At 39.1% G+C, this 27,879-nt stretch overlaps 1 protein-coding gene across 2 annotated transcripts in view; it reads right to left on the bottom strand.

Moving 5' to 3' along the window:
• Positions 1 to 5,606: 5,606 nt before the first annotated feature.
• NKAIN3 (sodium/potassium transporting ATPase interacting 3) overlaps positions 5,607 to 27,879 on the bottom strand; it is a 367,375-nt gene continuing 345,102 nt past the window's right edge. The window contains exons 6-7 of one of the 2 annotated variants that reach the window (XM_056333571.1): positions 10,344 to 10,418; positions 5,607 to 6,622 (exon numbers count right to left, since the gene is read on the bottom strand). In XM_056333571.1, the coding sequence (XP_056189546.1) occupies positions 6,609 to 6,622; positions 10,344 to 10,418 (89 nt within the window). In that variant the 3' untranslated portion in view covers positions 5,607 to 6,608. The remainder of the gene's footprint in view (positions 6,623 to 10,343; positions 10,419 to 27,879) is intronic. The other variant, XM_056333573.1, reaches the window with a different exon arrangement.

The following is a 27,879-nucleotide window of genomic DNA, read 5'->3' on the forward strand; positions in this document are numbered from 1 at the left end:
GCCACCATCCCGAGATCACCAGAAAAGGTGGCGGTGGTGAGGCAAGACCAAAGTGGAGCTGAAAATAAGCATCAGTGAGTTAGAATCAAGGGAGGTCCCTGGCCAGGTGCAGGCACGGCCACAGTCCAAAGCCCAGGTTTAAAATGAAGTGAAATGCAGCTCCTGAGCAAAGCAGGGGAGGTTCCCGAGGAGGTCTCCCAGGGCTGCTTCCCAGCAGGCTGCTACAAGTCACAGAGCCCAGGGGTGGGACCTGGCTGTGGCAGTCAGACCTTCTTGCTCCTCTCAGAGCTTTGGGCTCCTCTGGGTTTCCTCCAAAGCTGCCAGCCAGTGCTGGCACCAGGAGGGGTCCCGGGGATGCTCCCATGGGGAGACAATGGTCTCCATAGGTGTTATTCTAGTCTCCAGATGCTGCAAGGGACACTTCTACAGCGGTCTAGATACAGCCTCCTCTAAACTGTCACAGCACTCTCCAAACTATCAGGCTGCAATAAGGTCTTTCACCATCTCATACCAACACACTCTTCACACCAGTCCCTCTGCCACCTTCTCCTGGTCTTTCCTTACCCCGGACACACTCTCTCTTCCTCGGCTGCCCAACCTCTTAACAGAACCAGCCACAGCTGCACCTTATCTGCATCGGCCAACCCGCCGCCCCTGAGGCCAGCCCACACCTGTATATTATCAATGTTAATTAACCCAGCTTCATCCCTCTACACTAAACTTCAGGGAAAACAGACTTACTTGAATCATAAGGCCTTTAGAAACCAAAACATGACTGTGAGTATGTATGTGTAAGCGTGGCATAGAAGGTTACTGGTTATCACACACCTGAGGATCTGGCTGCAACCTATAAGCCAGGCAGCTTTATTTGCTAAGAAAAACAACACGTTGCAGTGTGGATTATTAATATCAGACCAAAGTTGTTTAAACAAGTAGTTGGCTGGCATTTGCCCCAACACTTGGGACTCTACCTGCTTGCCACTCTGGTTCTGGCTACACAGATAAAGCAGGGGGGAGATGATTTATTTGCTCGTGTGTAACACAGTTCTCATTCCAACTATGTCATGTGCTACGGAATGTGCTTTCCTTGTGTATGATGTTCTACTAATTGGGCAGGTATGCAATATTGTGGAAAAAGAGAAATTAGATTACTTTTGGAATTGCGTTCAGCCAATTTATAATTCAGCTTCAGTGAGTCTGCTTGGCACTGACAGGAGTGTTTGGAGAGCATGGTTGCATATGACTGGTGTGAAATAAATAGGAAACTGGGACAGAAAACTTAAAGAAGTAATATTGGGTCCTAGGAAGATAAGCAAAACAAGGACAATCTTTTTTGCCTTTCTGGTATTATTTATGTATAGCCGCTGTTTAGTGAGACTATCTTCAGAGTCTGTTGCTGGTTTTGAGAGGCAACAGACCACACAAAGGGAGCTGTTCCACAAAGCTGTCACATCCAGGACTGTGTTGTGTGACTGACCAGCAGATACTCATGTGGAGGCAGGAAGTAAATACGGGTATTTGATTTGTTTAAAATCAAAAACAAACACTCAAACTATGACTTGTATGAAGGGAATGGAAATTAGGGCAAGAAATCAGCAGTTGCCTATTAGTCTGGGGAAAATGGTGCATCTTATATGTAGCTGTCAAACAGCATGCAGTACAGGCTAGATCTGTGTCCTTAGCTGCTAAATCATTATTTAGGGTCCTGAACAGCCTAGTGCCCCCCTACAGTGAAGCAGAGTGCTGCTGGTACTGGGTGATGAGGGCTGCTCTGACATGCTGTGAGCACACCACCAGCATGCAATGCAGGCATAGCTCTAAGGGGCAAACCCTGCAGCAGTAGTCTTGATATGAAATATCTCCTTTATGTGCCCATTTTCACAGATCCAAATTCCCTGATTGTCCATCATGCATATATTTTGCTCATGAACCCTCTGCAAATCAATTAATCTTTCAGGCTGATCCCCAGTTATGGTTGCAGGGATAGTCAGCTCCCTGGACAGAGAGGAGACACCACTTCTTCAAGGCTGCGTTGACAAGGGCAGCCCTACCCCATCAAACCTCTGACATGACCTCAGGGTGCCACCCAGCCACCCTGCTGTAAAAGCACTGTTCTGGCAGGCAACGACATGGCCCCATCCCTGTGTTGGGCACTAAAGAACAGGTTTCTGTCAAAACACTCAACATAGAAGGTAAGAGCTGAACTCTTTTGTGAAAAATGTCCTGCCCATGTTGGAGATTTACATGGAAAGAACATCTTCCCAACTTGAAAAGAAACTTCTTCGGTGTATAAAAGAGCTCCCAGGTTGTAACTTGTTATAATTAAACTAGATGAGGCTGATACTAGAAGGAGGCAAGCCAATTAGTTTGGGACGTCAATTTTTGTTTGCCACTGTCAAAGTCTGTTAAAGGAGCTTGATAGATTGCTGTGCTGGCTCTTTTCAACCAGATAATGCCCACGTGAAAGACAGGCAGGCAGCCGACTGCAAAGAAGCACATTGCAGTTCGTGTTTAAAAAAGGTTGCACCTGCCAATGTGGCACTCGGAGGTGACAACGGTGTTGCAATGCCTGAGCTGTGGACAACTGGATGGAGAGGTAAAACTAAAGATCCAGACACAAAGAAGAGCCCCCTGCATGGCAGCTGTGAAAAAAGAAAGTTTTCACACAAAGTTATTTTAAAGAGACAAGCCACAAGTTGTTTGGGCTAAAAACTGCCATTTTGGGGGCAGGACTATGGGCTTTTGAGTGGCCCAGTTACGTGTTCTCAGGTTTTAAACACGGAAAGTTAGTCTTGTTGCATGCTATCCAGCAACCATACCCCTAGCTTCAAACTCTAATATCCTTGCTGATATATGGTAAATACCATCTTCTGCACTACTGAAAGCAAGCAGTTGTTAAACAAATGCAGGCATAATTCCCATGGTTTTAACTGGTAAAGCTCTATTGAAAATTATTTGTAGTAGTTAATGGCACATCCAAGCACTAAAAAATTCCTTCATTTTATAGAGATCCTTTAGATCATAACTGAACTTCAATTTATTTGTTTCAAATTTTTGTGTAAAAGATCTCTATGGATAGGAAAGAGCTAGGGGCATCAGCCCAAGTAGTAATTCTTCCAGCGGCACCAGAAATTGTAATATATAACCACTCTATGTCACTGTGCCAGGCAAAAATCTGTTAATTTCTCAATATAGTTCCTGTCTTCAGGTCCTGAATACATCAGCTGCTCTTCTACGAAACTTGTTGTACCTGGTATTTCTGCCGTCATGTCTCCAGTTTTGCTGTCAGCTAAAGTACCGTTGCAAATCTGACTCTCTGTAAAACTTGAATTAAGCAGAAATTTGGGGAAAGGAAAAAAGACTAAAAGTTTGAAGGACAGGTCTTCAGCTGTTCTAAGTTGTAACAGTATGACTTATTAATGCCACCAGAATAGTTTATACCAACCAGTAATCTTCTTGGAGGTTTTCAGATTGTCAGCAAATTCTGTTTTGCAGTACAAACCTAGTAATTTTCTGAAACTGCATGTTGCAGTTAAGTTTAAGAAAGCTATCCAAGTTTATTCAGAAAGCCAACATTTATTTCCCATGTAGCTGGCCGATCTGAGATTCACCTAACACCTTACTAAAAAGTATATGTTGCCAAAAAAAAGGAATTATTGTTCAAGGCTTCCTACAAAAATGTTGGCCAATATGTTCCACTGTATTGGAGGACAAAGCAATTGACATTCAAATCCATCTACTGCTCTCAAGATTTTTTCCCCAGCATGTACAGATTGATTGGTACCATTTTTTTGTGTCTCAGTTTAGAAAAGAACGACAGTTTCCTTTGGCATTACAGTGTGCATTTTGGCTCATTCTAATGAAGACAAATTCCTCTCCATCAGGATCATTCTGTTCATTAACTGAGACAGATGGCAGACTCACCGTATTGGCAACGATTCTGAGATTTTAGGCATATTTGGGATATACTGGTTTGTGTTCCCCAGCTAAAAAGTGATCGCTATTTCAGATGGAAGAGAAGTCAGGTTCTCTTTTCGCAGAAGTTTTGTGGCATGTACACAGCTCTTCATTAGCAAGCTGACAACCTAAAGGACCCACAGAAAGGCAGGGTTTAGACACATCCAGACAAATTTGTAAAATATGGTCCAGCAGACCAACGTGTCCATCTTACATGCTTCCAAAGCTCTGCCAGAACAGAGTGTGTCTGCAACCAACAGGGATGTAGCACTCCTTCCCTTTCTTCCTGCCTGGTCCTGACGATAGCAACAAGTTCAGTTGGAGGCCTTTAACCTGCTAGCCCATAATAATTAGCGCAGGGAATTTAATGCTGAAATGTAAAGCCCAAATGGGAACCATGTTGGTCATAGGAATCGTTGTGCTAGATGCCTACATCCTGGGCTCTCTCTGTACTTGAGGAAGTTGAAGCCAGGCAGCTTCTGGACACTGTCAGACACCAAACAGTGCTCAGATATCCCCATCTCTGAAGTTCTGGAGCCATCACAAACACAGAAGGCTCTCCACACCAGCTAGGTAAACATCATCACTCTTTAAGGTGTCATGTAAAGAAACCAAATAATGTGTTGTGCCAAGCAGAAGTCAAATACTAGAGAAGCAGATAAAAATGTGTTCACCTTACTAAAATATTAAAGCTATAAAGCAATTGACACTCTTATCTTCTTCATGGTGCCTCAAAAATGATATTATTTGTATTAGTTTTGTGACAAATTACCTGTTTTATAGTGCTAAGATGAGGACTAAGCTGGTACGTTGCAGTATTCTAGAAGACAGGGGGAAAGAGTGAGTGCATGAGGGAACACACAAATACACGAGGACAGACAGCGTCACACAAAGCATCCCTCTTTTCAGCACAGTCAGATTTCACACACAAAGACATACCATTTGAGGTACAGCCAGTCCTAGGAACACCAAGAAAGGATTTACTTGTCATTTCTGTTGACTTTGTCTTAATACTTACTTCATACTCAGTTTCAGGGAAGGCTAACCTGTGTTCAGGTTGTGTTTTCTCCGAAGATGGTGAGGTCTTTGATGTAACTAACCGGGAAACAGATGGATGCACCACAAGAGCCTTGTCACCCAAGATAGACTCTACCTCCATTGCATTTATTAGCATCTCCCTTAGGTTCATATTGATAAACAACACAAATAGACTTTAGAAGGGAAAGAATCAAGACAAGCTGCCTTCTGGCTCTCATCTGCTCAGACTTGAAAATACATGATTCAAGAGAAGACTGCAAATTTAGGATCTAAATGTTGTTGGACCAGAAATTACTAGCTGAAGACTGCTTAGGATATTTATGAAGGAACTTGGTGGACCTCTGTTCAGCTTCTGAAAGAGGTAGAGATACACATATCAGAAGGAATGTCCTTCCTGACCGCCTCACCAAAGAAACCATAAAATGAGAGAGCACAAAACCAGAAATAGCCCCAAGACCCTGATGAAGTTTCTGCTGAATGCTGAGGCATGTAGGCTCTGTGGAGAGACATAATTCTCTGGGGCATACAACTGTGCACAGCACTGTATAAAGTAATTAAGAAGAAAGGAACAGTGCTCTGTTAAAAAGACTGCCAGTTCCCCAGATAAAATAGCTTTGTGTATCACTTTATGCTAGTGGTGACAGAATAGAAAACAAAATACCACAGTTACATACATGTTCTTTGTCTAGAAGTATTTACAATAACTTTACAAATTTTTACACACATTTTCAGGTTTGCTTGTTTACATTTAAATTAAGAGCAAAATTAGTCCCCAGAGGCTTCTAAGGCTTCAGTTGGTGCCTTGTACTGTACATTCATGCTTGGCTTCTTCCTGGGAGAAGGGAAGAAAAGAGTTTAAAAATGTGCAGATCACTGATATGTTAAGAGCCCTGGATGTAAGGGTTCCTAGAGATCGACATCCTTACAGCAGTTATCCTACTTCTCTTCAAATCAGAGACAGCTACTGGTGGTGGGCTCAGGGCAAAAGAGGTTAGGAAGGGAGAAGGAGCCATATGTGAATTGCAATAATTAGATGAGTACATTAGTGCTGGAACATCTGGGTAAGAAGAGTCATAGATCAATTCCTACTGCATACAGCAGTTCAAACAATGCAAGGAGTAGACATTGTAAATTCTAAACACAGCATGGAAATGATCTGTTATACACTGCTAGGGTTTGACTCCTGCTGCATATTTTGGAGTCAAAATTACTGTTTACTGACACAATCTTGACCAGGCACAGTATGATTCTATCAGTCAAAAAATACTGACTTCTTTGAGAAAGACACACCTTTCTCCTAGTTTTCACAGGTTGTTTTGTTTTCATGCCTTAACACTAAATGTTGTAAAAATATTGAAATTAAAAAAGAAAAAATTTACAATTTACAAGTGTCCATATAGGTAAATTATTGAAAAATTCAAGATCATCTACAAGGATCTATGAAATAACAACGCTGATAATGACACTGAGCCTGTAGGAAGAACAATCCACATGTCGTCAAGAACAGAGAGTGAGCTTCTTCCAGAACGATGAGTCACAAAGTTGGTCTTTTCCTCTAAAATCTGTTTCTTCAGCTGCAGCAGCAGAAGTCTTGAGTCTTGAGTCCATGTTCATTACTTACTTCGACCTAAAAAGTAGATTATATGAATTACAAATGAAACCCCATTCTGTTTATCTTCTAATTTGCGACATGTAAATTCACACCATCTGACAGGTTAGTAACTAATGAACAAGTGAACGAATCACCGCTGGTCACTAATTTCCTCAGGTGTAAGACCCACATATAAGGTCAAGAATGAACGGCTGGGTACAAAGAAGTAGCTTTGTATCACGCCTACCACAAAGGTAAAAAAAATTTTGAGAAAAATCCTTCAGGTGGTGAAACATGTCTGAAGCTCACATAATAATAGATTATTTTTAGAATAGAATATCTTAACACTGTAAGATATAGTTTATAAAATTCTTATATATATATAATATATATTCTTTGTGTGTATATATATATAATTCTTATATATATATATAACCACATTATAAAATTCTGATATGACCTGATTACAAACAAGTGCATTTGACCTTAAATCACACTATTCATAGTCCTCACCACAACCACACGCCTGCTGAAGCTATGTATTCTCACATGACTCCCTGTAAACCATGTTCAGCTGCTAATCTTGGAAAATCTGTGATGGCCTTCGTGGCAATTTTACAGTGGGTAGAGTCTCAGGAGAAGATACAAACAGTAGAGGACCACACAGACCCATCAGAGAGCAGTGACCTCTCCACTGGCAGAGTTTCTCAGACGCTGAATAAATCCCATGAGCAGAAATTAGCAATGTCCCTAGAAATGCTAGGGACATCCCTAACTGGAATTAGGGATTCAGGGTCTGTCCAGACAGGGTTGCTCAAAGCTATAGTAGCCCTGGATCAGATGGACTCATCCAAACAGGAATAGGGCATATGTAAACTTTAACTTCTGCAAACTATTAATCACAATAACGAAGATAAAAAACCCCAATGCAAGCTAAAATGCAACTTCTAATTTTTTTTTTTTTCTTCTAACCCCCCTGTTCCTCTCTTTTCCATGTAGCAGTACAGGAAGTAATTCTAAATAGTAACAAGTGTCCTGACTGTTGATATTGTGCTTGAAATGGATGAAACCACAACAGTCTTCTTTATAGTCCATGTGCTTTTAGTCTCAAAGGGAACATGAAGATTTTTTTCTACTCCCCCTGTTGTCTTCCTGCCTTACACACATTTTAATTGAAACTGCACAGTTCAGGGCAAAGATCCTGCTTCTCCTTGTCTGGTAGCCTAATGGAATTATAGGCAGAATGAAGAGCAAACAGGCAAGCTATGATCATTCATATTTGCATTAAAAAATGTTCCCCAAGAGAACAAGTTCAAATTTAACCTTGTCTGAGGGGTGAAAAGGAAAACTTATCTTAGACTTAATCATCATTAATAATTATGGCAGCGCTAGGGAGACGCTATACTGAATATGAATATTTTATGAAAACAGACTGTCTTCTACATAGTGTGGATGAGGTGACAGAACCTTGTATTTTCAATGGACTATGTTTAGTTAATTTATGAATGAAATAAGGGAAATAAAAGGGGTGAGAAAAAGGGAAATATAGCCAAGCGTTCATCCTTAAAAAAGATCATGCTAATTTTTCCCATGACTGAAGTTGTAAGGATAGTAAAAGATCTGTAACCTTTATTAAGGCTTTGAATGTATTTAACAAACATCATTCATATTCAATTCTAAGAGAATAGAAATCAAGTTTTTCACAGCCTGAAATCCATTGCTTAGGGATACTATGGATTCTCAGGTGATCTGTAACTGATGCAGATAGCAATCAACTTACCAAAGGAAGTCAAGAAGGCTGATATGCTGCAGAGAGATAAGCATCTGCAAATTTCTGGCACAATTCACTGGCCATTCAAATTGTTTCCAGCAATGTGGCTTTTAATTCAGACTTTGTCACCAATAATATTTTTCTTCCCTGCTTAGGTAAAGATCCTCTCTGTATCTTTCAGCGCATTAAACCAAAACACCAATAAAGAAGAAACCATAATACAGTTTTTCTTCCAGTTTTATACTTCTAGCAGCAATAAAGGGGCCAGAGAGGGTCCTCCCAGCTGTACAATGCCCATACATGGGAAATGGGAAGATGCCAATTATTCTTTAGTACTGCAAGCTCACCAACAGCCCCAAAATCCTTTGAGCTACTTAACCAAAATATGCTATTGAAGAACAAATTCTCAGATTCTGTGACTTTTCTACTGCAAAACAAATGAACATATTTTGCAGGAACGTATGAAAATGGTGGTCTTTTTCCCTCTCCTTTAATGACAGTAAATTTGCTAAGAAAGTAATAAACAGGTATGCACCTAATACTTTAACTTGAACGCAGGTTTAGAGATTAAAATCTTTCATGCAGAGATGTAAATGTTGTAGCTGTGGCTTTCTTCCTCCTGGATACCAAGTTCACTTTTTCAGTCTAGCGGCTTATTCAGAATGGTCAAAACCCCATTTTTCTGTCATTTTTCCCACAGAAAATGCAGCAAAATTGGCATGTAATAAAATATTACTGAAAATGCAGATTCCAGTGTAGAGGGTGTACTTAACAGCATGTCAAACTGTTCATTGTTTCATTTTGTTGTCTTAATGTGATATTTCTTCTTGTTCTAACACACACAGTCATACTGAGAAAGGGCTTTTCTCCTTTTTGGGCCTTCATAATCCTATAATATTTACTCACTAAGTTTGAGTAAAATTTTGTGCGTCTTTATTTCTACAAACTGAAAGCTGCAGCATGAAAAAAATATATTTTAAAAAATGCAAGAAATAATGAAGTCACATGCAAAGTTCAGGTGTCAAGTGCTGACGCAAAATATTAGGTTAGCAACTGTCCACTTTAAATGAAAACTCCCAACGGAGGCACACATGCGTACACCAGGAAAAACCTTCCAACCCATTTTAGTTCTGTTAGCTGGTAAGTAAAATACAGTAAGCATTAAATCAGTTTCAGTCAATTAGCTGCATGTGGGTTTCATGTTGCATTTAAGATGCAGGAAAGGCCCAAAGGTAAATTTAAAGACAGGAAGCACCAGGGCAACAACTTAAAAGCATTTCAGAAAATTTCTAAAGGAACTTCTTCTGTTTTACCAATAATACTTTGCAATATTATCTATTTGAAGTTACATGAGCTTCTGCCAACATATATGGACTAGTAATGTCTCCCCATATCTTAATTTATTCCAAATAAAAAGAGTAGATATGCATCCAAACTTATTCATTAGGTAGCAGAGTAGGAAAAGCCAATGAAAACAGGATTTTAATGGTGGGAGCAAATAAGTGATGACAAACTCTACAGATAGATGAATTTTAAACTGACTAGCAGTTTTTCAGCAAACATTTTTCTTTCAGTAGCTAGACAAATGTAAAAGCTTTTGCTTTTCCATAAATGGGTTAATCTCATTAAGGTTTATGCAGCAGCAGCAGCAGCAGCAGCAGCAGCAGCAGCAGCCATAAACCTGCTCTTTTCTTGCTAAAAAGTCAGCAGGGAAGCAATTCCATCCTTCGCTGAGAGCCTCTCCTTGCGTTAAGCGGAGGCACGACATGGTAGACATGGTGATATCTACTAATCCTTGCTTTAGTGGTTATGTCATCAATGACAAAGTGTCCTTACTTGCATGTTTTATATGGATTAATTTTTAATCAAGTTCTAATTAAAATATAATTCAATTATTAGTAACCTGATGCCAAAATTATTTCAGGAGAAGGTTAGCTTTCAGTCCAGTTAGAAGGATTAATGTGGTCCATAGGACCAGAACCTTACCTACAGGCTTTAACTCAACATGTTCCTGGGGGGGCTGTCGGTAGGAGTATGTGTCAAGTCCACCTATGAAATCAACTGAAAATACAACAGTTCCAGAAATGAACAAATGGAAATGAAAATAAGTCAACTGAAAAAGAAATATGGACAAATTATGTTAAAAAAAATAGTAAGCGCATGCACAGGTTTGCATACAAGAAATAAATCAGGTAGGTAAAGCTGCTGTGGGAACTGCTTAGAGAAGGCTCTGCACCCTGTCATCCTTGGGGTCTGTTTAGCTCTGTCCCTGACTGGACAGGCAAGCAGTTGGCCCACCAGCCTTGCACACCCCTGCCAGCGTGCGTGCACAAGGAGCATTCACGGGTCTGCAGAACACATAAGCACAAACTGCTATGGGGTAATGTAGCTGCTTCTCTTTAGGGCAAGCATAGAATATATTTCATAATTCATTTTCAACTGCTTTTGAAGTGTTTAGAAATTTAGGCAGTGGAAATAGTTTAGCTCGTGAACCTAATTTCACCTAATTTCTTATGACTCAAAGGACTCACAGGAATGTGACACACCAACAAAAACTGAAGGTGTGTTCGCTGAGTTAAGAACACACAGGTTAGAACTGAATGTGAAAAAGCAGCCGTATCTTCTCCAGAAAAACTTGTGGGGACATGAAGCCTTTTCAGAATCCTTCCACTTCCTCTCAAGATCTCTATGTCAGAAATAATGCAGGGATATCTGCTCTTGAGACGTTTTTAGTTCCTTCTGTGGTCATAAGGATTTTAAAATAAGACATTTTAGTCTGAGTCTTGTGTCATGTTATTTTTGGTAAGATTTGAAGCAGCTTCAGGAAGCCACCTGTCCAAGCTGTCCTAGAAATCCTAAAAGCAGGTTCATAGAGAAGGTTATTTTTCTGTTGGTTTAGAAGGGCTTTTTGCAGACTTGTGCAGAGATCTGACAAATTTACAGCATGTTAGGATTCTTTGGTGGCATGGAAGGCAACTGCTTTCATTTGTTTATATGTAGGCATATATACACCACAGTCCTAAGCAGAATGTAGGTCCTCATTGTGTTAATTACCGTACAAATGTAAGAACATAAGAAACAGCCCCTTCCCAGGCAATGTATGCACTAGGTAAACAAAGAGACAAAGAGTGCTCATCCAGCATGAGAGGATGGGGAAATAAGGCTTAGAGACTGAAGTACTGATGAAATACCCACTGAAATCTGTAGAAATGCTCCTATTGATTTTTGTTGCCTCTCCTCTTGAGACCAGGAAAGGGGTGGCTTGGCTGAAAATGGACCTTGATGTACTTCAATCATAGAGCACCACAAGACTGTTTTCTCAAAAACTGTCTGAGCAGGACATAATGCTGATGAGCTAGCCCAGCCCAAATGCCAGCCCTCACCTATCCGCACCTCCTCTTTAAACTGTATTTCCTTAATGTTGCAGCTCTCCTGCAGAATGCTGTAATTAAATAAAACAACATACATAAAATCTGACTTAATTATTAATGGGACTGAACCCTTACAAAGAGACATGTTTGCAGATGTATCTTTGTAAAAGTTGATTTGTAAAATATCTAGATGTCTAGTGTAAGACATAGTTACTGATTCAGTTTTTAGAACAAATCGTGTCCACAGTGATATAATTTATTTTTTATTGGGGGGTGATATGCTTTAGTTTTCCCTGCTTTCTGAAGGTTTGTTTGTTTGTTTGTTTGTTTTTACTAGGGACATGTGATAGAAGGAGTTTAAAATTATGTTTTTGAGAAAATTCACCACTTCAGAACTAGACACTATTTCTCTCAGCAATCATAAGCATCACAACTGTAAGCTGGGAAAGAATTTAAAGTAACTAGTCCTTCTGCCAACAAATCTGTTGGAGAAAGAACTGAAGTCAATGCGTATTAATGATGGACAACATAGACATGTCTTTATCTGACAAAGAAAATATATTCAATAACTCCATCCAACAACTTTTGAGATGCTCAAACCTGTTTAGCTGTGGCTTTCTTTATTGCAGTCCAAGATGTGTTATACAGTATTAAAGTTGAAGTTCAACTTGAAATTCATGTGAAGCTAATTCTCAAAGCAAGAAGCTGCTCTATCACACAAGAAAATGGAATGTGCCATTTTTCATTATGTGTTTGATTTTATGGCTGATAGCTCTTTAATATGAAGGTTCATCGTCAGTTATTTGAATTATAAGTTACTTTTAGTTTTTAAAATTCAGTTTGACTTTACCTGGTATTTTCACCACTTGTATCTAGTAGACTTCCAGGACTAAGACATTAAATACAGAAATCTGAATTTTTTCTTTCATTCAATACAAAGATATTACTAGGTACATTTCAGTTCAAACAGACGTTTTAGACATCAAACTTTGATCAAATACTTTAAAACTTTACATTGACTGAACTTTTCATATGCGTAAATCCTTCTGTTAATTGGCCAAAAATAAATAGCAGCAACATTTGTATAGGTTTCCCAAGGGGAAAACATTGGTTTAAGGATGATATCAAATAATTGATATTGTGTATTTCTGGCCTAGTTAATGGATTATGGATAATTTCTGCCATAGATTCATAGGACTACAATAACTTCAGAAAGTTGCATGAACCTGGAAGACAGTTCAATTACATTAAAAAAAAGTATTGTATACGGTTCTATAATGCTATGCATTAAATTAAAAATAAAAAAAAAGAAACCCACAACTTCTTAGCAGTAGGGATATTCAGGCATAAACAAGGAACACCCCATGGAATCCAGTCATTAACTACAGTCATGCAGAGAGAAACTTAAAATCCTAGTGGGAGGATTTTTTAGCACCCCACAGATAATAGCAGGTTACAGCAGAAGCTAGTTATTTTATCTGCAGCTGGCTGCAAAACATGATCTATATTCCCACGGAATTGCTCTCTCTTTGTGTCACCTCAGTTTTGTGGTCATGCTGGATGCTTAATGGCCAGTGTGAAATGTGTCTTTAGAGTTCACTACCTGCTGGGCTTGAAAGTGCAGATCTGTGCTGGCTGTCCACCGCAGGTAGTCCATTAAAATGATGTTCATTCCCTCACAGGCCATATCAGAGGAACAGCTGTCATAATCTGCCTGAGTGAGAAAAGTGCAATACGCTGCTGGCTGAAGAAACTGTATTCACTGCCATCAGTAATTCTGAGGGTTACTCTTTCGTAGACAGATGACATTTAGGTTTGCCTTACTGTTATTAATCCAGCGCATTCGCCCCTACGCCTGTTAAAACGTGCTTCCCTTTGAAGTTAGCGCAGAAGAATAAGAGCTCTGAAAAAATCCTTTCTCCTTTCCCACCCTCTAATCTGGAATTCAGCTTCTCTGGCAATATCCCACCAACCCGCTGGCAGGCCTTGTGCAAACAGCTGCCAGAGCTTGTCAGCTGTTGGGATATTACTAATTTCCCCTTTCAAAGACAGGAAATTTTAAGCGTGTCTGGAAGTGTGGGGTATGAATGGAGCAGCAATATGCAGATAGCACAATTCTTAGTAAGTCCTGCAGCCTCCTGCCCTGGAATACCTTAGATCCCATCGATACTGGCCTCCGCTTTTTATAAATGAGAGTAAGCCCCAAAACTGACAGCTTGAACGGCTGGCACCTCTAGCTGTCCCCTTTGCAAGAGAGAGGCAGGCTAGCAGCTGCCTCAACCTGTGTTGTTATGTACAGATTTTCTTAACCTATGAGGTTCCAAATACTGGTTTGCATTGCATTATTTTCCTTGTGCTGAGATTTTTTTGAATGGCAATATATTACTGCGATTACATTCATTAAGGAAAGGTATGTAACTGGGGAGGGTGTAACCAGGTCACGTAAGTGACAGGTAGTAAGAAAAGGAGCTGAAGTCGACGAGAAAAAGGGAGCAAAAATGGGAGATTGATGGTAAGACAGTGCTATATGCATAAAGTCCAAACTTTGGACTTTTCAATGTTTGCATTTGTAGCTTACATAAACTTTCCAGATAAGCATGTTTCTTTCTTAGGGTGTTTATTTTTTCATTTGCCTTCCATTCTCAAGAGACACAAGGTTCTCACACCCTTCCCTGAACCAGCCAGACTGACCCAGCTATCTGTCTGGAGCCAATAATACCTATTTTCCCCTCTTCGTACTAAGTCCGAGCACCTAAGCCTCGAGTCATGTAGCAGAAGAATCACACATTCCTTTGCAGGATCCCAGGAATAGCTTCTCATTTATGTCGAGGACTACAGGAGAGAAAAATGTGTGCAAGACAATTAAGAGAGGGAGAAGAAGAGACATCAGTAACCATATGAGGCATCGTGATTGCTGCTCTGTCTCTATAAAGTACTAGCAGGCAGTAATCAGGTTAAAACAGGATAAAGTGGTAGAAAATTGCTAAGAGAACCTTTTCCATAAACTTTTATTACTGGAAGCTAGAAGGGGAATATTTCAGGGTTCCACAGTAATTATTAAGATTTTGCACTGGATTTGCTTCTTAGTCTTCACCTAGTGAGATAGATTGCCATTTTAAAAACTGCCCCGTATTAAGTACCACATTTTTCTGCAGGACTGCACTGAAAGAAGCACCCTCTCAACAAGCTGCCTTAGCAAGGGCACTAGTAAGCAAATTTTAACTATGAGCTTGGCTACTGAACTCTCTCCTCATTTTATTGGTGCTGTGACATCTAATATACCAATATCAGATTTTCAGAGATTTTTTATTCTCCTAGGATATGACTGCCTGGTAAGATGAAGGAAGTGTGAGGAAGATCAAAGATGTGAGGCAGTGAAAATGGCTCAAACCTTCTCAACCAAGAACCCCCAGTCATTCCAAATCTGAAAGCACCTTTCAAAAACATTCCCTGTGCCATGCCTTTGAAAGCTATTTACAGCCATACCATCTCATTACTAAGTCAAATGACAGGCTGCCTGATTATGTGTTTTTTCTTAAAGTATTTCCCAATCACTTCCAAGTCATTAAGGACCCCTGGACTGGTAAAAGTCCCTAGAAGAATACAGTTGTCACAAATAAAGCCTATAGGAAAAATACTTATCACAAGTTTATAATCACTGATTTAATATTAGAAAATAATATACTTTAAGCTGCAGATATGTAGGAATTCTCTCCTTCAGGCTTCAGCAAACACACATTTTTCATGATGTTGTGCTATCTGCAAACCCATGTGCAAAGTTTAAGTTGATGAGGAATAGTTTTCCATTTCAGTTTAAAATGCCATATTGTGCTCTCACTAAACACTTATCAGAGCCTAATCTTTCTGGCAAAGCACATCAGCTCGGGCATCAAACATCCCATATACCTCAGCATACTTGGCTATGACTTGTGTTATTCATCAGCGATGCTGTTTGAACAAAATATTTCTGATGATATGTTTTCTTTCTATATAGGTCACTATTTTTCTGCTCCTCATTTTAATGACAATGCTAACATTTTAATGAGAATACTAACTTTTTTCCTTTAATTTTTATCTTGATGACTAACATACTTGTCTAATGACTAATAACTAAATGATTTGTTATTTATTTATGGAAAAAGTATATGGAAGTTGTATTTAAAGACTGCAAACAAAGCAAACTTTTTTATGAGCTTGTATTTGAAGGTACTATTGCTAGTTATAGAATAAGATTTCAGATACAGTGAAGGGTAGCCTTCTTTCTGCATATGACTGAAGTAAATGGCAAACAGTTCCAATTACAATGTCTTACATAATTTTTATACAGTAAGAAAATTGGATATGTGAAAAGTCTTAGCTCAATTGTTTTCACTAATTATTGATTTTCCCCTCTAGCACCCTTTCTGATCTAAACTCTTTTGGTGCAGAGTGCTCTGGGATTCTCTCTTTTTCTTACCATTAAAGTTACTATACTGCCTATGCACAAATTACACTAGCAAAGGAAAAATAACCCATGCATAAAAGATACTAAATGCCCAGAAACTACATCTATCGATTACATTTGCACAATACCAAGAAAGAAACGATGCCATTGAGTTTTCGCAACACATACCCAGTCAATCCACTAAAATGGCAGCTCAAGTGGTTAAGAGTAAAGGCTGTTGTACAGAAGGCTGCTACAGCTTCAGTCACACCTCCAGACACATGATCTTCATGATAAATGTGTCCAAGCTGGCTGCAGAAGAGACAGAACTCTGAATCTGCCAAGTTGTGCTTTGATCTTTTTTGGTATTCCAATTCAGGGTTATACGTTATGTATTAGCATGCCTTTATATTTCTGCTGAGTTTGATGCCATAAACTACAGAGTTCTTTTAAAAATATTTAGTGCAGATGCTAGGACCAATTGGAATTGATCTGTTCCACTTACAGTTCATTGCTAAGTCACAAGTTAGGTGTTTTGTTCCTTCAAGTTGTTTTTATTCCTATCAGTTGAGTCCTACTGGGCTCTATTTCTGGCCTGCTGTTCTTTGTATCCATACCAATGTCTTTTTGCTTCAGTTATTTGTCAGCATGATCCAATTATTTATTTTTGAGACAACACTTAAGTATTTATATCTGCCTGGTTATTATATATCCAAGGATATCTCAGCTTCTGTTTCTAACCTTAACTACAAGTCACAGATGCTTTAGTATGTGAAAATAATGTTCCCCTTTATATAATGCAGACCCTGTTCAACTCTACTGAATAATTAAAGATAAAACTTCCTAGAGCAAAGTATTTACAAGATCAAATACATGACATAAAGCCATGCCTTTCAGAACACTTGTGACATTTGGAAGAAAGGATTTCTATGCATAGCAGAAAGTTCACATCATCTACTCACAAGATAATATTAACTTTATTTTAAAAATTAGGTTACAAGACTGGGGGGATTCTTTTTATCATTGAACAATTCTGGATTTTTACTTCCACCTTCCTAAGGATGGAAGAGTGTTCCTGAACTTTACTGCTATCATCCTCTGTGACGTGGTATTCATGTTTTTGTATCTTTCCTTGTCTTACGAAGAGTGAACAGGAGCAAGTGAAGGATGTTCAGGAGAGCATGTCTGTGTTCATGGCACAGCACAGGATACAAGCCAGAGAGGCAAGGAGCTGCCAACCTGCTCCTCAAGCAGAGGCTGCAGCAGGGAGCAGCAAAACAGGTGGACCTTAGAAATGATGGAAAAAAAGCACTGCTAAGGACTCAGGAGGCCAAGCAGAGTCTACTGCAATTCAAGAAGCCAAATGTCACAGCACTCTCCAAACTATCAAACTGCAGCAAGGTCTTTTACCATCTCATACCAACACACTCTTCATGCCAGTCCCTCTGCTGCCTTCTCCTGGTCTCTCCTCACCCAAGTTGTGCATGCATGCACACACACTGGCTGCCCAACCTCTTAACAGAGCCAGGCACAGCTGCATCTTATCTACATTGGCCAACCTGCCACTCCCACCCCACCCCACCCCCCAAGCCAGCCCACAGCTGTATTTTCTCAATGTTAATTAACCCAGCTTCATCCCTCTACAGCCAGAGACTTGGTTAGGACACAAATGGGAATCATAGTCCTCCATCTGCACAGACACAAACAACAGAGTAAATGTTATAAGCCTCTCATTCGTAATCTCTATGATCTGGTAACTTTGAGTTTTCCATTTAAGAAGTGTGCCAGTTTATAATCCAATTAATTCTGCCTTTTTTGAGTTTTGTGTTGTGGTTTTCATCGGGAGTTTTCTATAAACAAGAGCGTGCACATGCACTTCAAAGATGTGGCTGACTAAAGCTCTGTCACATTCAGCCCATGTTGCAATTTTTCTTGTCTTTCCTTTATAGCCCTGTTTTCAAATCTTTGCTTTAAAATCTGCTTAACATCTCTGCCTGTTGATGTCTTTTACTGCCAGGAGAGTTTCCTTCTTCCCCGACCCTTCCTTCCTTTACTAGTAGCTGACTTTGCTACTTTGACTGAATTTGATATACATGCTAAATAGTGTTCTCCCAGTAGCCCGAGGGTCAGGTATCAGCTTTTCTAGAAGAATACTGATCTGGTGATATCACTTTATGATATCAAACACATTAACACTGTAAAACATTTCCCTCTCAGATGAGGCAATTTTCATTTCCTCATCCTCCTCATTTATCATCCTGCCTTTTCCCCATGACCACCAGTGACCTCCTGTGTAGAAATCCTGCTTCACCACTGAACATCTGCTCCTTAGTGTGGAGCACTGTATGCGTTTCCTCCTCTGCAACTACACTGCTCACAGCTACACCTTGCTTAGAGGTGGCCTGCTTCAATTCTTGAGAAGGCAGACCTCAAGGCTTTCTACAACACATCTTCCAGGGTTTCAGCCTCTTTAAACTCCAAACCACATTTTTTCCTTTGCTAAGCAGACCATGCTGCCTTCAGTGCTGCTGCAGTCTTCCTCTCCACATCCCAGCAGAAAATCCCACATTCCGCCTCCCAGTAGGCAACCTTGTGGTCCTAATGTGCCTTCTCTGAATTCAAGTCTACGGATCAGAAACAGTGGATAAACTCTTTGTGTGATCTCCAGATTCTCAGTCCTCTCCTTTCAATCTTTTATCTCTGTGGATGATCACAAACCAGAAAGCTCTAATCTTCTGTTCATTCTTGCCTTTAGTTTTTGAAGATGGGAAAGCCAGCAAAATATCCCTTCTGTTGGTCAGTGTCATTCCAGCCTTCTCTACCCCCAGTACATGCACTATCAAGTCCTTCTATGGTACTCTCAGTCTGCCCCAGAATATCTGGCCATCCACTATTTCAGAGCCATTGTGGCTATATCTGCTAAGTCTACACTTAATCACATCCAAATACATCAACGAGTACTTATTTGTCTCTGTGAGTGTTTCTCTGCAAATGGGGAAACTTACTGCACATGACATTTTTATTACTTTTATTCTGCTTTATCTTCACCTTCAACTTGTCTTGCCAATCTCTTAATATTTCTTTTGGCATTACCATCTCTGTCACCAACTCAAATTAGCTCCTCAAAACCCCAAAATATAATATGACTGCATTTTCAGCTTTGAAAATAGAGCTAAGAATGTGGAACATTATAAAACTGGAGCTTACAATGGCCAGTGGTCTTCTCATATATGATGGAGTGAAAAAAGAACTGTCATGCACGTCAGAAAATGTGATGGCTAGGGAAATGGTTTTCTTGTTGTTAGAAAGTTGGTTTAATTTCATATTAGAAGAAAGATGAATGTGCAAAAGAGGAATAGAGTGTGTAACAGGATTAATACTCACTTTGGAGCTACCAGTGAATCAGTTTGCAAATGATAAAGAAAGATAATGCAATACTGACTTCATCAGTAAAAAATCCTCTCCTTGAAGAAAGATGAAGTAAAAAGTACACTTCTATGAAAACCTTGTAACTCTCAAATTTCAGTCCTCTAAAATAACACATTGTCATGGTTAAGGAGGAAAAGAAAATGAGTAGAAGTTAATGCCAAGAAATAAATCATCATATAAACGGTGACATAGCATTACTAGGTTTTTCTGCAGTAATATTGAGAAAAACCATATTAGCTATATCACCCATTTCAGTAAGAGAACACCTCTTGCTATAAATCTTGCTTCTCTTATATCCTGAAATCTGTAAGGCTATTGAAATAGTACAACGAGGAAATCTGAAAAGTACAACATATAGACAAAAAGGTCCAGTTTTACAAATAGGAGACATTTAGAAAGGTTATTTTATGAAGGGTTGAAGGTGTGATGAAATCAGAAATACAGTAAAAAGACCTAAAGAATAGGTAAAAATTCAACAGAATAAAGAGTTCAGCCAAACCCCCTTAAATTATTTTTTTAATGTCTTCTCCTTTCTCTTGTTTTTTGACTGTTGCTCTTCTAAGAAATCCTTGTAATACTTTATTTGCAAGGGTCTTTCTCTCACTTTTATTTCATCAACAATCAACATTTTTATCCCTTCCTTTTCCAAACAAAATTGACAACTTTTCTTGGTGGAGCATGCTGTTTGCTTTTAGATTTATGAGATTTGGAGCTGAGATCTGCAAAGATAGGTAAGAATGTGGATAGTTAATTCTTGAGTTTTTTGATTTTGCCTCATTTTGAGAAAGTATACATTACCAAATAAAATGATCTTCCAAAATTACCGGACTGTGACCTGAAATCTGTGGCTTGGTTCAAAGTACTTCACTGACTTGTGCTGGTTAGCCATCTTCTTTTGAATTCATACAGTAGCTGCTTTGCAAAGTGGTTGTTTGAATAGCCTCTAAGGCTACAATGCATGATTACATACACTGGGATCCAGTACATACAGTGGGCCCCATATTGTATGACTTTTGTAATGGATACTTCCTTAAAACATGAAATAAGCAGCTTTGGCTTTTTTAGTGCTGCATTTCAAAGCTTAGTATTGTTAGAAAGGAACTGTGAATAAACCTCATCTTCAGGAAAATTCAGTGGCCATCTCTCAGCTGACCTGATCTGCATGGATCTGTTTTCATTTTTGGAGCTATTGTCTGTAAGGAAAAAGGGAGGACATTTCTTTCTTCTAAAATGAAACCTCACCATCACTCTCTCAGGCCAAACATGGGCATAAAGGAAAAGGCATTGAGAACTCTGGCCACCTAAACTGCTAATCCATCCACGAGTCTGTTGAGTGTGTTAAACACATGGAGATATGTATAACGGGAAGCTGTGGGAATACTTGCCTCAATTTAGCTCACAGAATCTCCAGATTCCAAGATAACTTACAGCCCAGTGTAAAGCCTGATTAATCCTGTACCCTCCTTGATGCAGTACACAGCATTAGGACATGGGCACACCACCAAAGGCAGCAGATATTACAAGACAGAGCTCTTAGGCATGATGTGCTAACTGAGAAATTAGCACTCAAGCAACAGTAACAATGAAATGGATGTTACTTAAGGTGAGGCCCAGAAAGTAGGACTACTCATCTGCATGAAAATTAAGACCTGGGGGAGATGGCATTTACCCAGAAGAGTGGGAATTTTATAAGTTTCTTTTCAAGCTCCACAAATTAAAACAGACACAAAGCTGTGGCCACTTAGAAATGAAGAAGGAAGAAGATCAGTACTGGAAGTGGAAAATGGATTTGTAAAGAGGTTTCATTTTAATGGAGAAGATGGGTGAAAGGTAGGGACAGGAACAGGCACCACTTAGGCCTGCATGTGATGTCAAGTGGAAAGCTCGGGAGAGGGATGCTGGGTGCTGGAGTAAGACTGATTTAACAACAGATGCAATTTAAGTGAAAAGGCTAAGGTGCTGGCAACTGGGGGTTGGGGTACCATCCATTTAAAAGCAGATTTAATTTAAACAGAAAGGCCAAGGAGGTAGAAGGTGGAGACTAAAAGAAAATCAATATTAAATGAGCTAAGTAGAAGCCTGAATCAAATCAACTATTTAAAAACAGGGCATACTGAGTATTTGGGAGTGGCGATGCAACGCATGCACCTAAGAAATGTCAAGGAACTCTCAGTAAATCATATATCCCCTATAATCAGAACAATTCAATTTTATTAAGAAAATAAATTTACTATGGTAGTAAACCAAGAAACCATAAAGGAAGTTATGATCCCCAGTTTAAGGAAAATTATGTGATTGTAATTATATCTCTATTTGAAGTTAATTGTGTTTCAAGTATATATGTGTGTATAAGTATATATATGGGATATGGCATATAATATTCAGAGAATCAGAGAGTAGTTTGGGTTGGAAGGGACCTTTAAAGGCCATCTAGTCCCACCCCTTCTGCAATGAGCAGGGACATGCTCAGCTAGATCAGCTTGCTCAGAGCTCTGTCCAACCTGACCTTCAATGTTTGCAGGGATGAGGCATCTACCACCTCTCTGGGCAACCTGTTCCAGTGTTTCACCACACCCATTGTAAAAATATTCTTCCTTATATCTAGTCTGAATATTCAGCATCAACGGCAGAAATTAATTACTTTTGCAAAACAGAAATTTATGAGGTAGTAGTGAACTAGTGTTTTAAAACTCTCCTTTCTAGTTATCAGTCGGGAAATCAATTCAAAGCTAAGGGGAGTCTGTATATAACTACATTTGAAACAGAGTATGTACATATGCAAACACATAACCATACATATACATATCCATATCCATATCCATCTACACACACATATACATATTATATACACGTATATATCTTTATTCAAACAGGTAAAAATTGTCCAACATATAACCAATATTGTTGTGACACATTGCTCTATTCAGAGAAATGTGTTAGTACTTTGTGCAAATAATGCACAAAAAATATTTTGCTTTCCATACAGATATTTCTAAATGTTTCATCTGTACTCCTGAAGTCCCATTTAATCCGTTTTATATATATGTGCATATTTCTATAATCAGAACCCAAAATTATGGATGGAAGCAACTGATTGCAGCTCTGTACCTTTTGGCATCCGAAAGCTCACACAATTCATTGGTATACAAGAGATCTTTTAAAAAAATATTTAATCTTATGCTCCTAAACTCTCCCTCAACTTTGTACAAAAAAGAATGAGTGGGTAACTCTGACTTGATCAAAATGACCAAGTACTGTTTCGATGTATGAAGCAGATGAAAGTACGTATAATGTGCGGAGCCACCTGTAGTGCCAGCCAGCTGGCTCTGGGTACTCTCACTGGGTTTTCTCACTTGCACAGGGGCTTTGCAAAGCCGCACCATGTGTTCACTACTACTGCTCTCAACTACTAATATTCCAGGGAATATCAGATAATAATTATTTGTTAATGAAATAACAATGAAATTAATTGTTAATTAATTTGATGAAAGAAATAATGAAATAAATTTTGCTAAAGTGATTGAGGTGCTTCTTCCCTTCTGAATTTCAGGAAAAAATTTCTCTCTTCTGTTTTGTTGCAGCACAAACAAGCTAGCAGGCTGCAACAAGTCTTTTACCGTTGGTCAGATTCTCAACCTCTCTCTCTCTCTCTCTCTCTCTCTCCTCTCCCTCTGCTTCTTCCAGATCCCTCTTCACTGGCTGCTCCTCTTCCATACGGTTATGCTTTTATTTTACACCACCTCTGAGGTTTTACCCATGGTTGTGTGCTTTATATCTATGCACTCATTTCTGTAGGATCTAGAACAAATGCTTGCTCAGACAATGTAAAATAACTTCATGAAAATAGGAAAAAAAAGAAAAATTGATATAGTATGTAGTGGAAATTAAGCATAATGTCCTTGCTATATTTCTTCCTTTATTAAATACTTCAGAATTCATTGTGTTAGTTTAGCGTAGAAGTGAGCACGCATTTTCAGTTCATTCATACATTAAAGGTTAATGATAACTTGGAGGACTGTAAGACTATAGAGTGTTGTTAAAATAAGAAGTTATAATTTATGTTTCCTGTATGGGAGAAAGTGGAGTCCAGTATAGGTGGGATAGTAAATAGGTAAGTCTGCATCTAATCAACAAACTCCAGCTGGACAGACCTCTAAAGCCTACAGAAACTGTAACTTGACATTTGTCTCCATTAAATGTTTGGTAGGATTGGCCCGGGTCACAGCTGAACTTAGGGAGCCCCTGGATACTCCTGGTGCTATTTCTGATCACACTTCAACCTCTTCTTCAACTCTTAGTGGCATCTGCAAGGTGATGACAGCAGCTGCTGGCAGGGAAGGAGTCACTCCCTGGAACAGCCACACTGAAATGTGGGCAGCACCTCAATGCAAGGAACAGCAGGAACCACCTACCTATCATCAGCCAGATGTTTTATGGCATTGGCTGGGCTCCCTGGCTTTCCACATGTCACAGACCACATTCGAGTACAGCTATGTTAGACTCTTCATCTCTGCAGGAGCCCACATTCGTTTATTTTTAGAAAACTGTTCAGTTGAATAAACACAGAATACATTTCTGTTATAGATTCATTACATTTCTGTGCCTAGCAATACATATAGTCTATGTCTGGAGAAAATAACTGATGCTGCTGTTTTACCAAAACTAGTATATCAAAATTCTGGGGTTTTGGGTTGCCTGTCCAGATGAACAGAGAGATGCAAATGGCTTTTCAAGCCTTCCAAAAATCCTGATAGTCTCCAAAGCCAGGAGAATGCTGTTAACCTGGCAGCTATAGTACTCTTTCAGTGCCAGGCAGTAAAATTTATTATAATTTTAAAAGTCTCTGTCAAACATATTCATCTGTTGGTCAGTAACAACACGTTTTGTTTCAGTATCTCGAGTCCTCATGGCCTACAGGTGAGAGTGGTGAGTGCTAAAGCCCAGTGATGATCTGTGCAGCTGGCTGCTGTTTGGCAAGTTTCCTAAGTCCTCATTTTCAGCGAGGTAATTTAAGATAGTCATTGTTTGGGGCTGTTTGATTCTTGTATTGCCCAACAGAAATGTAGTGCAGCATCATCCTTCTTGGTCATCCTTGATGTTCACCATTTTATGATAAAACCTATATTTACTAGAAGGTAAATGGACTCAACCACATGGGCAATTGCAATTGTTGAAAAGATATCAGTAGTGGGTTCCCAAAAAGTCCTTAGTTAAGGAAAACTGCATATTTATATATCAAGGTAATCACACATACGAACATATATGGGTCTGTTCCTAATATTATCTATTGCTAGTTCTTCATTCATTTTGCAAAAAATAGTACATTTATAAGAAATTTATCACAGCTGGACCAACTGTGTAACTACAAATATTAAATTAAATGTGAGGAAAATATTCTTTCTCTCTTGTTTGATTACTGCCAACAGATGCTCTATGGTGTGTATAAATGTAATGCCATATGCCAGATAAGGCAAGGCAGTAGTTTTTCAGCAGTGGTAATAATGTATCTTGCTTTACTTAATACTGTCTAATGATGGCATATGGAGGTTCCTATTGATACCACAGTATGGGAAACTCTTCCTTTTGAAAAACAGATTCATCTTCCTCTCTGTTCTGAAAGTACAGCTGAGCTGTGAGTACAACTAACATAGGGGAGTGAAAAAACCCCACATTTTTTGTTTATTAATTTTGTTCTTGTGGTTTCATTTAGGGGATAAAGCTTTCCTCTGTGGTGAATGAAAGCTCTTTATCTTTGCTCATGCACGGAAGAGGTTTGAGCTTCCTTGGACTGACCTTTTGGTGCTTCAGTCTTGTTTTGATAATAAATGCTGAAATCACAATTGTAGTTTTGTGGCAAATCTTCCCCTCTGATTTAACACTTTTTTCCTTATGCAATTTGTATGCAACTCAGCTTCCACCCCCCAAATTCACATACAGTACAGAACTATCACTTCTGACATGTGTCAATGTCATATTTATGAACTAGTATTGAGCAGCAATAACTCCATCAACTGTCTCTCAAAAAAGTCCAGAAACTACTTAGAAATTTAATAATGATTTTAACAATGTATTTTGCCTAGTCTCCAGGCTCTGCTTTATTAAAACCATTCAGTATCTCTGACAAGGTGGCAACAAGCTTCTGACTTCATTTTTAGGAGAAAATGATTCACAAACAGGATAGTGACAGGCTTTTATGATTACAGATTTCACATATTCTGTTCCTTCAAAAGGGTTTATATAGATTGATAGATCTACAGAGAAAGAAATGAAAAAATGAAGGGAAGAGATATAAATAGACTTTTTCATTAGGATGAATGATGGAAGGTATTAACCCCACTACAGCAGTATACCTTTTACATGTCTTCGTTCTCATTCCTTTTGACCTGCTATCATCTCCCTTCTAAGTAAAAGTTAACTACGATCTGAAATGTAGGTAAGGTGAGCAATTGCTGGAAATAAATGTTTCCACAAGCATTATTACTGTTCAGAAAAGTGTCCATCAGCTGAAATGTCAGGCTCAAAATCCATTTAAGCACTGCACAGAGGCTAAACAGCCAGCTATTATTAATTTTTAAGTCTGCCTGACAGGTTTCAGACCAAGAACTGGGGTTAACTTGATACACTGTATATTGCAGAGTATATTTAATTAGGGAGGCTTTGACTCTCAGATGGCTGAGGATTTATTCTGTGCAAACTACTGCAAAAATATGATAGAATAGCTGCATCTACCTAAGAAAAGAATCTGCTGCATCGCATTAAAATGCTCTTTTGTTGCAGTTTCTTGGATCTTTATCCTGATGTAATCACTGTTTACTTTTAACCTGACTGTTTGGAAGCACCACGGTACTTCTCTCTTAAATACATTTTTCTTCATTATGCTGCAAGTTAGCAATGTGAATTTTCACAGAGTAAGTCTTGTTCTTCTCAGCTAATTACCAGGCCGAAACATTTTTCCACTGTGCCTTACACAAATGATTCTCCACTTAAAACATATCTGTGGCATTGCTATGAATGAGTTAACGTTTGTCATTAACGTATTTATCTATAAGCACAGAGGACTCTAAAACACAAATGGGCATTAAGACACAGGTTAGCAGAAAGTGAGATACTGAAGGGCTATTTAGTCGCTTTGGATTGGATTTGAGATCTTAGAAGGGAATAAAAAAAGTAACAAATCAGAAATTATTTCCCTCCACTGTTGTAAAATCTCCTATCTGTATCTATTCTGCTTCTTTGCTCCACTTCCAGCACGCTGCTCTGGCCCCTGCCCTAGGTCATCCTCTGCTAATTAAAAATATCTATTCACACAGGAGTCTAGAAGATTTTATGTAAAGGTACAAGTGAAAACGGCAAACTTGCCTATTCCTAACAAAGGACATTGAGCTAAATTACATCATACTTTCCAAAATGAGTGAGATGATTTTCACTTACAATAAAACACCACATCGGCATTTCTGGAAGACAAGCAGAAATTAAATGCAGATACCTGATTCCTTTGTGGAAAACAGGCACTGGGTTAGTTTTACATACCAGATCACCTTAGCACTTGATGTATTTTACTGGTTAATAAATATATCAGCTGCTCTCCACTCTCAGTGGTTTAAATGTCCATTGGTATCATACCCTACAAAAATCTCAAAAGACAGTAAGGTGGGCTCACAGTCAGAAGAAAGTGGGTCAGGCCTTGGATGTCAAAGACAGACTTCAGCCCAACTCTTCTGAAACAGACAAGTTTTCTAAGTGAAAAAGGCCCTTAACTTGACAATAACCCTCTTGTGAGGCCCTGAATATAAACCACACATACTCTTTATCAGGTGACTGCATTCTCCATGATCTTGTATTCTTTGGTGTGAGTTTTGTCTTTCTTTCACACATGCATAAAGCACAGATGTGTGAAGCACGCTATAAAGGACTAAACAAAACCAACAATAATATAGCATACTTGTGTAAAAAGTGAAGAGTCTGTCTTCCCAGGTACAGATATATTTGTGTTTGCATGTGGATATGCATGTACACACACTGTTACTCTTTTAAAGGCAGTGTAGTTTGTGTCTTCCTTATCAGTCTGCCAGCCTTCCTAATAAGTTAATGAAGCCTCCCTGTTCCAGGAATATAGTTACAATTGTCTTATAAACGAAGTTTCCAGGTATCTGTATGAAGCCCTAGCTACCATCATGACCCACCACATCCATACGGAAAGAAGTTGTCTCTGGATATCAATGACCAAACCCTCTTGTCTATACATCCCAAATTACAAAGCTGCCTTGCTGCTGCGCTGTCCTCTGCTGTTACCCTGTGT

Source organism: Falco biarmicus, chromosome 3, assembly GCF_023638135.1.
Source record: "Falco biarmicus isolate bFalBia1 chromosome 3, bFalBia1.pri, whole genome shotgun sequence".
In the NCBI taxonomy this organism is placed as follows: Eukaryota; Metazoa; Chordata; class Aves; order Falconiformes; family Falconidae; genus Falco; species Falco biarmicus.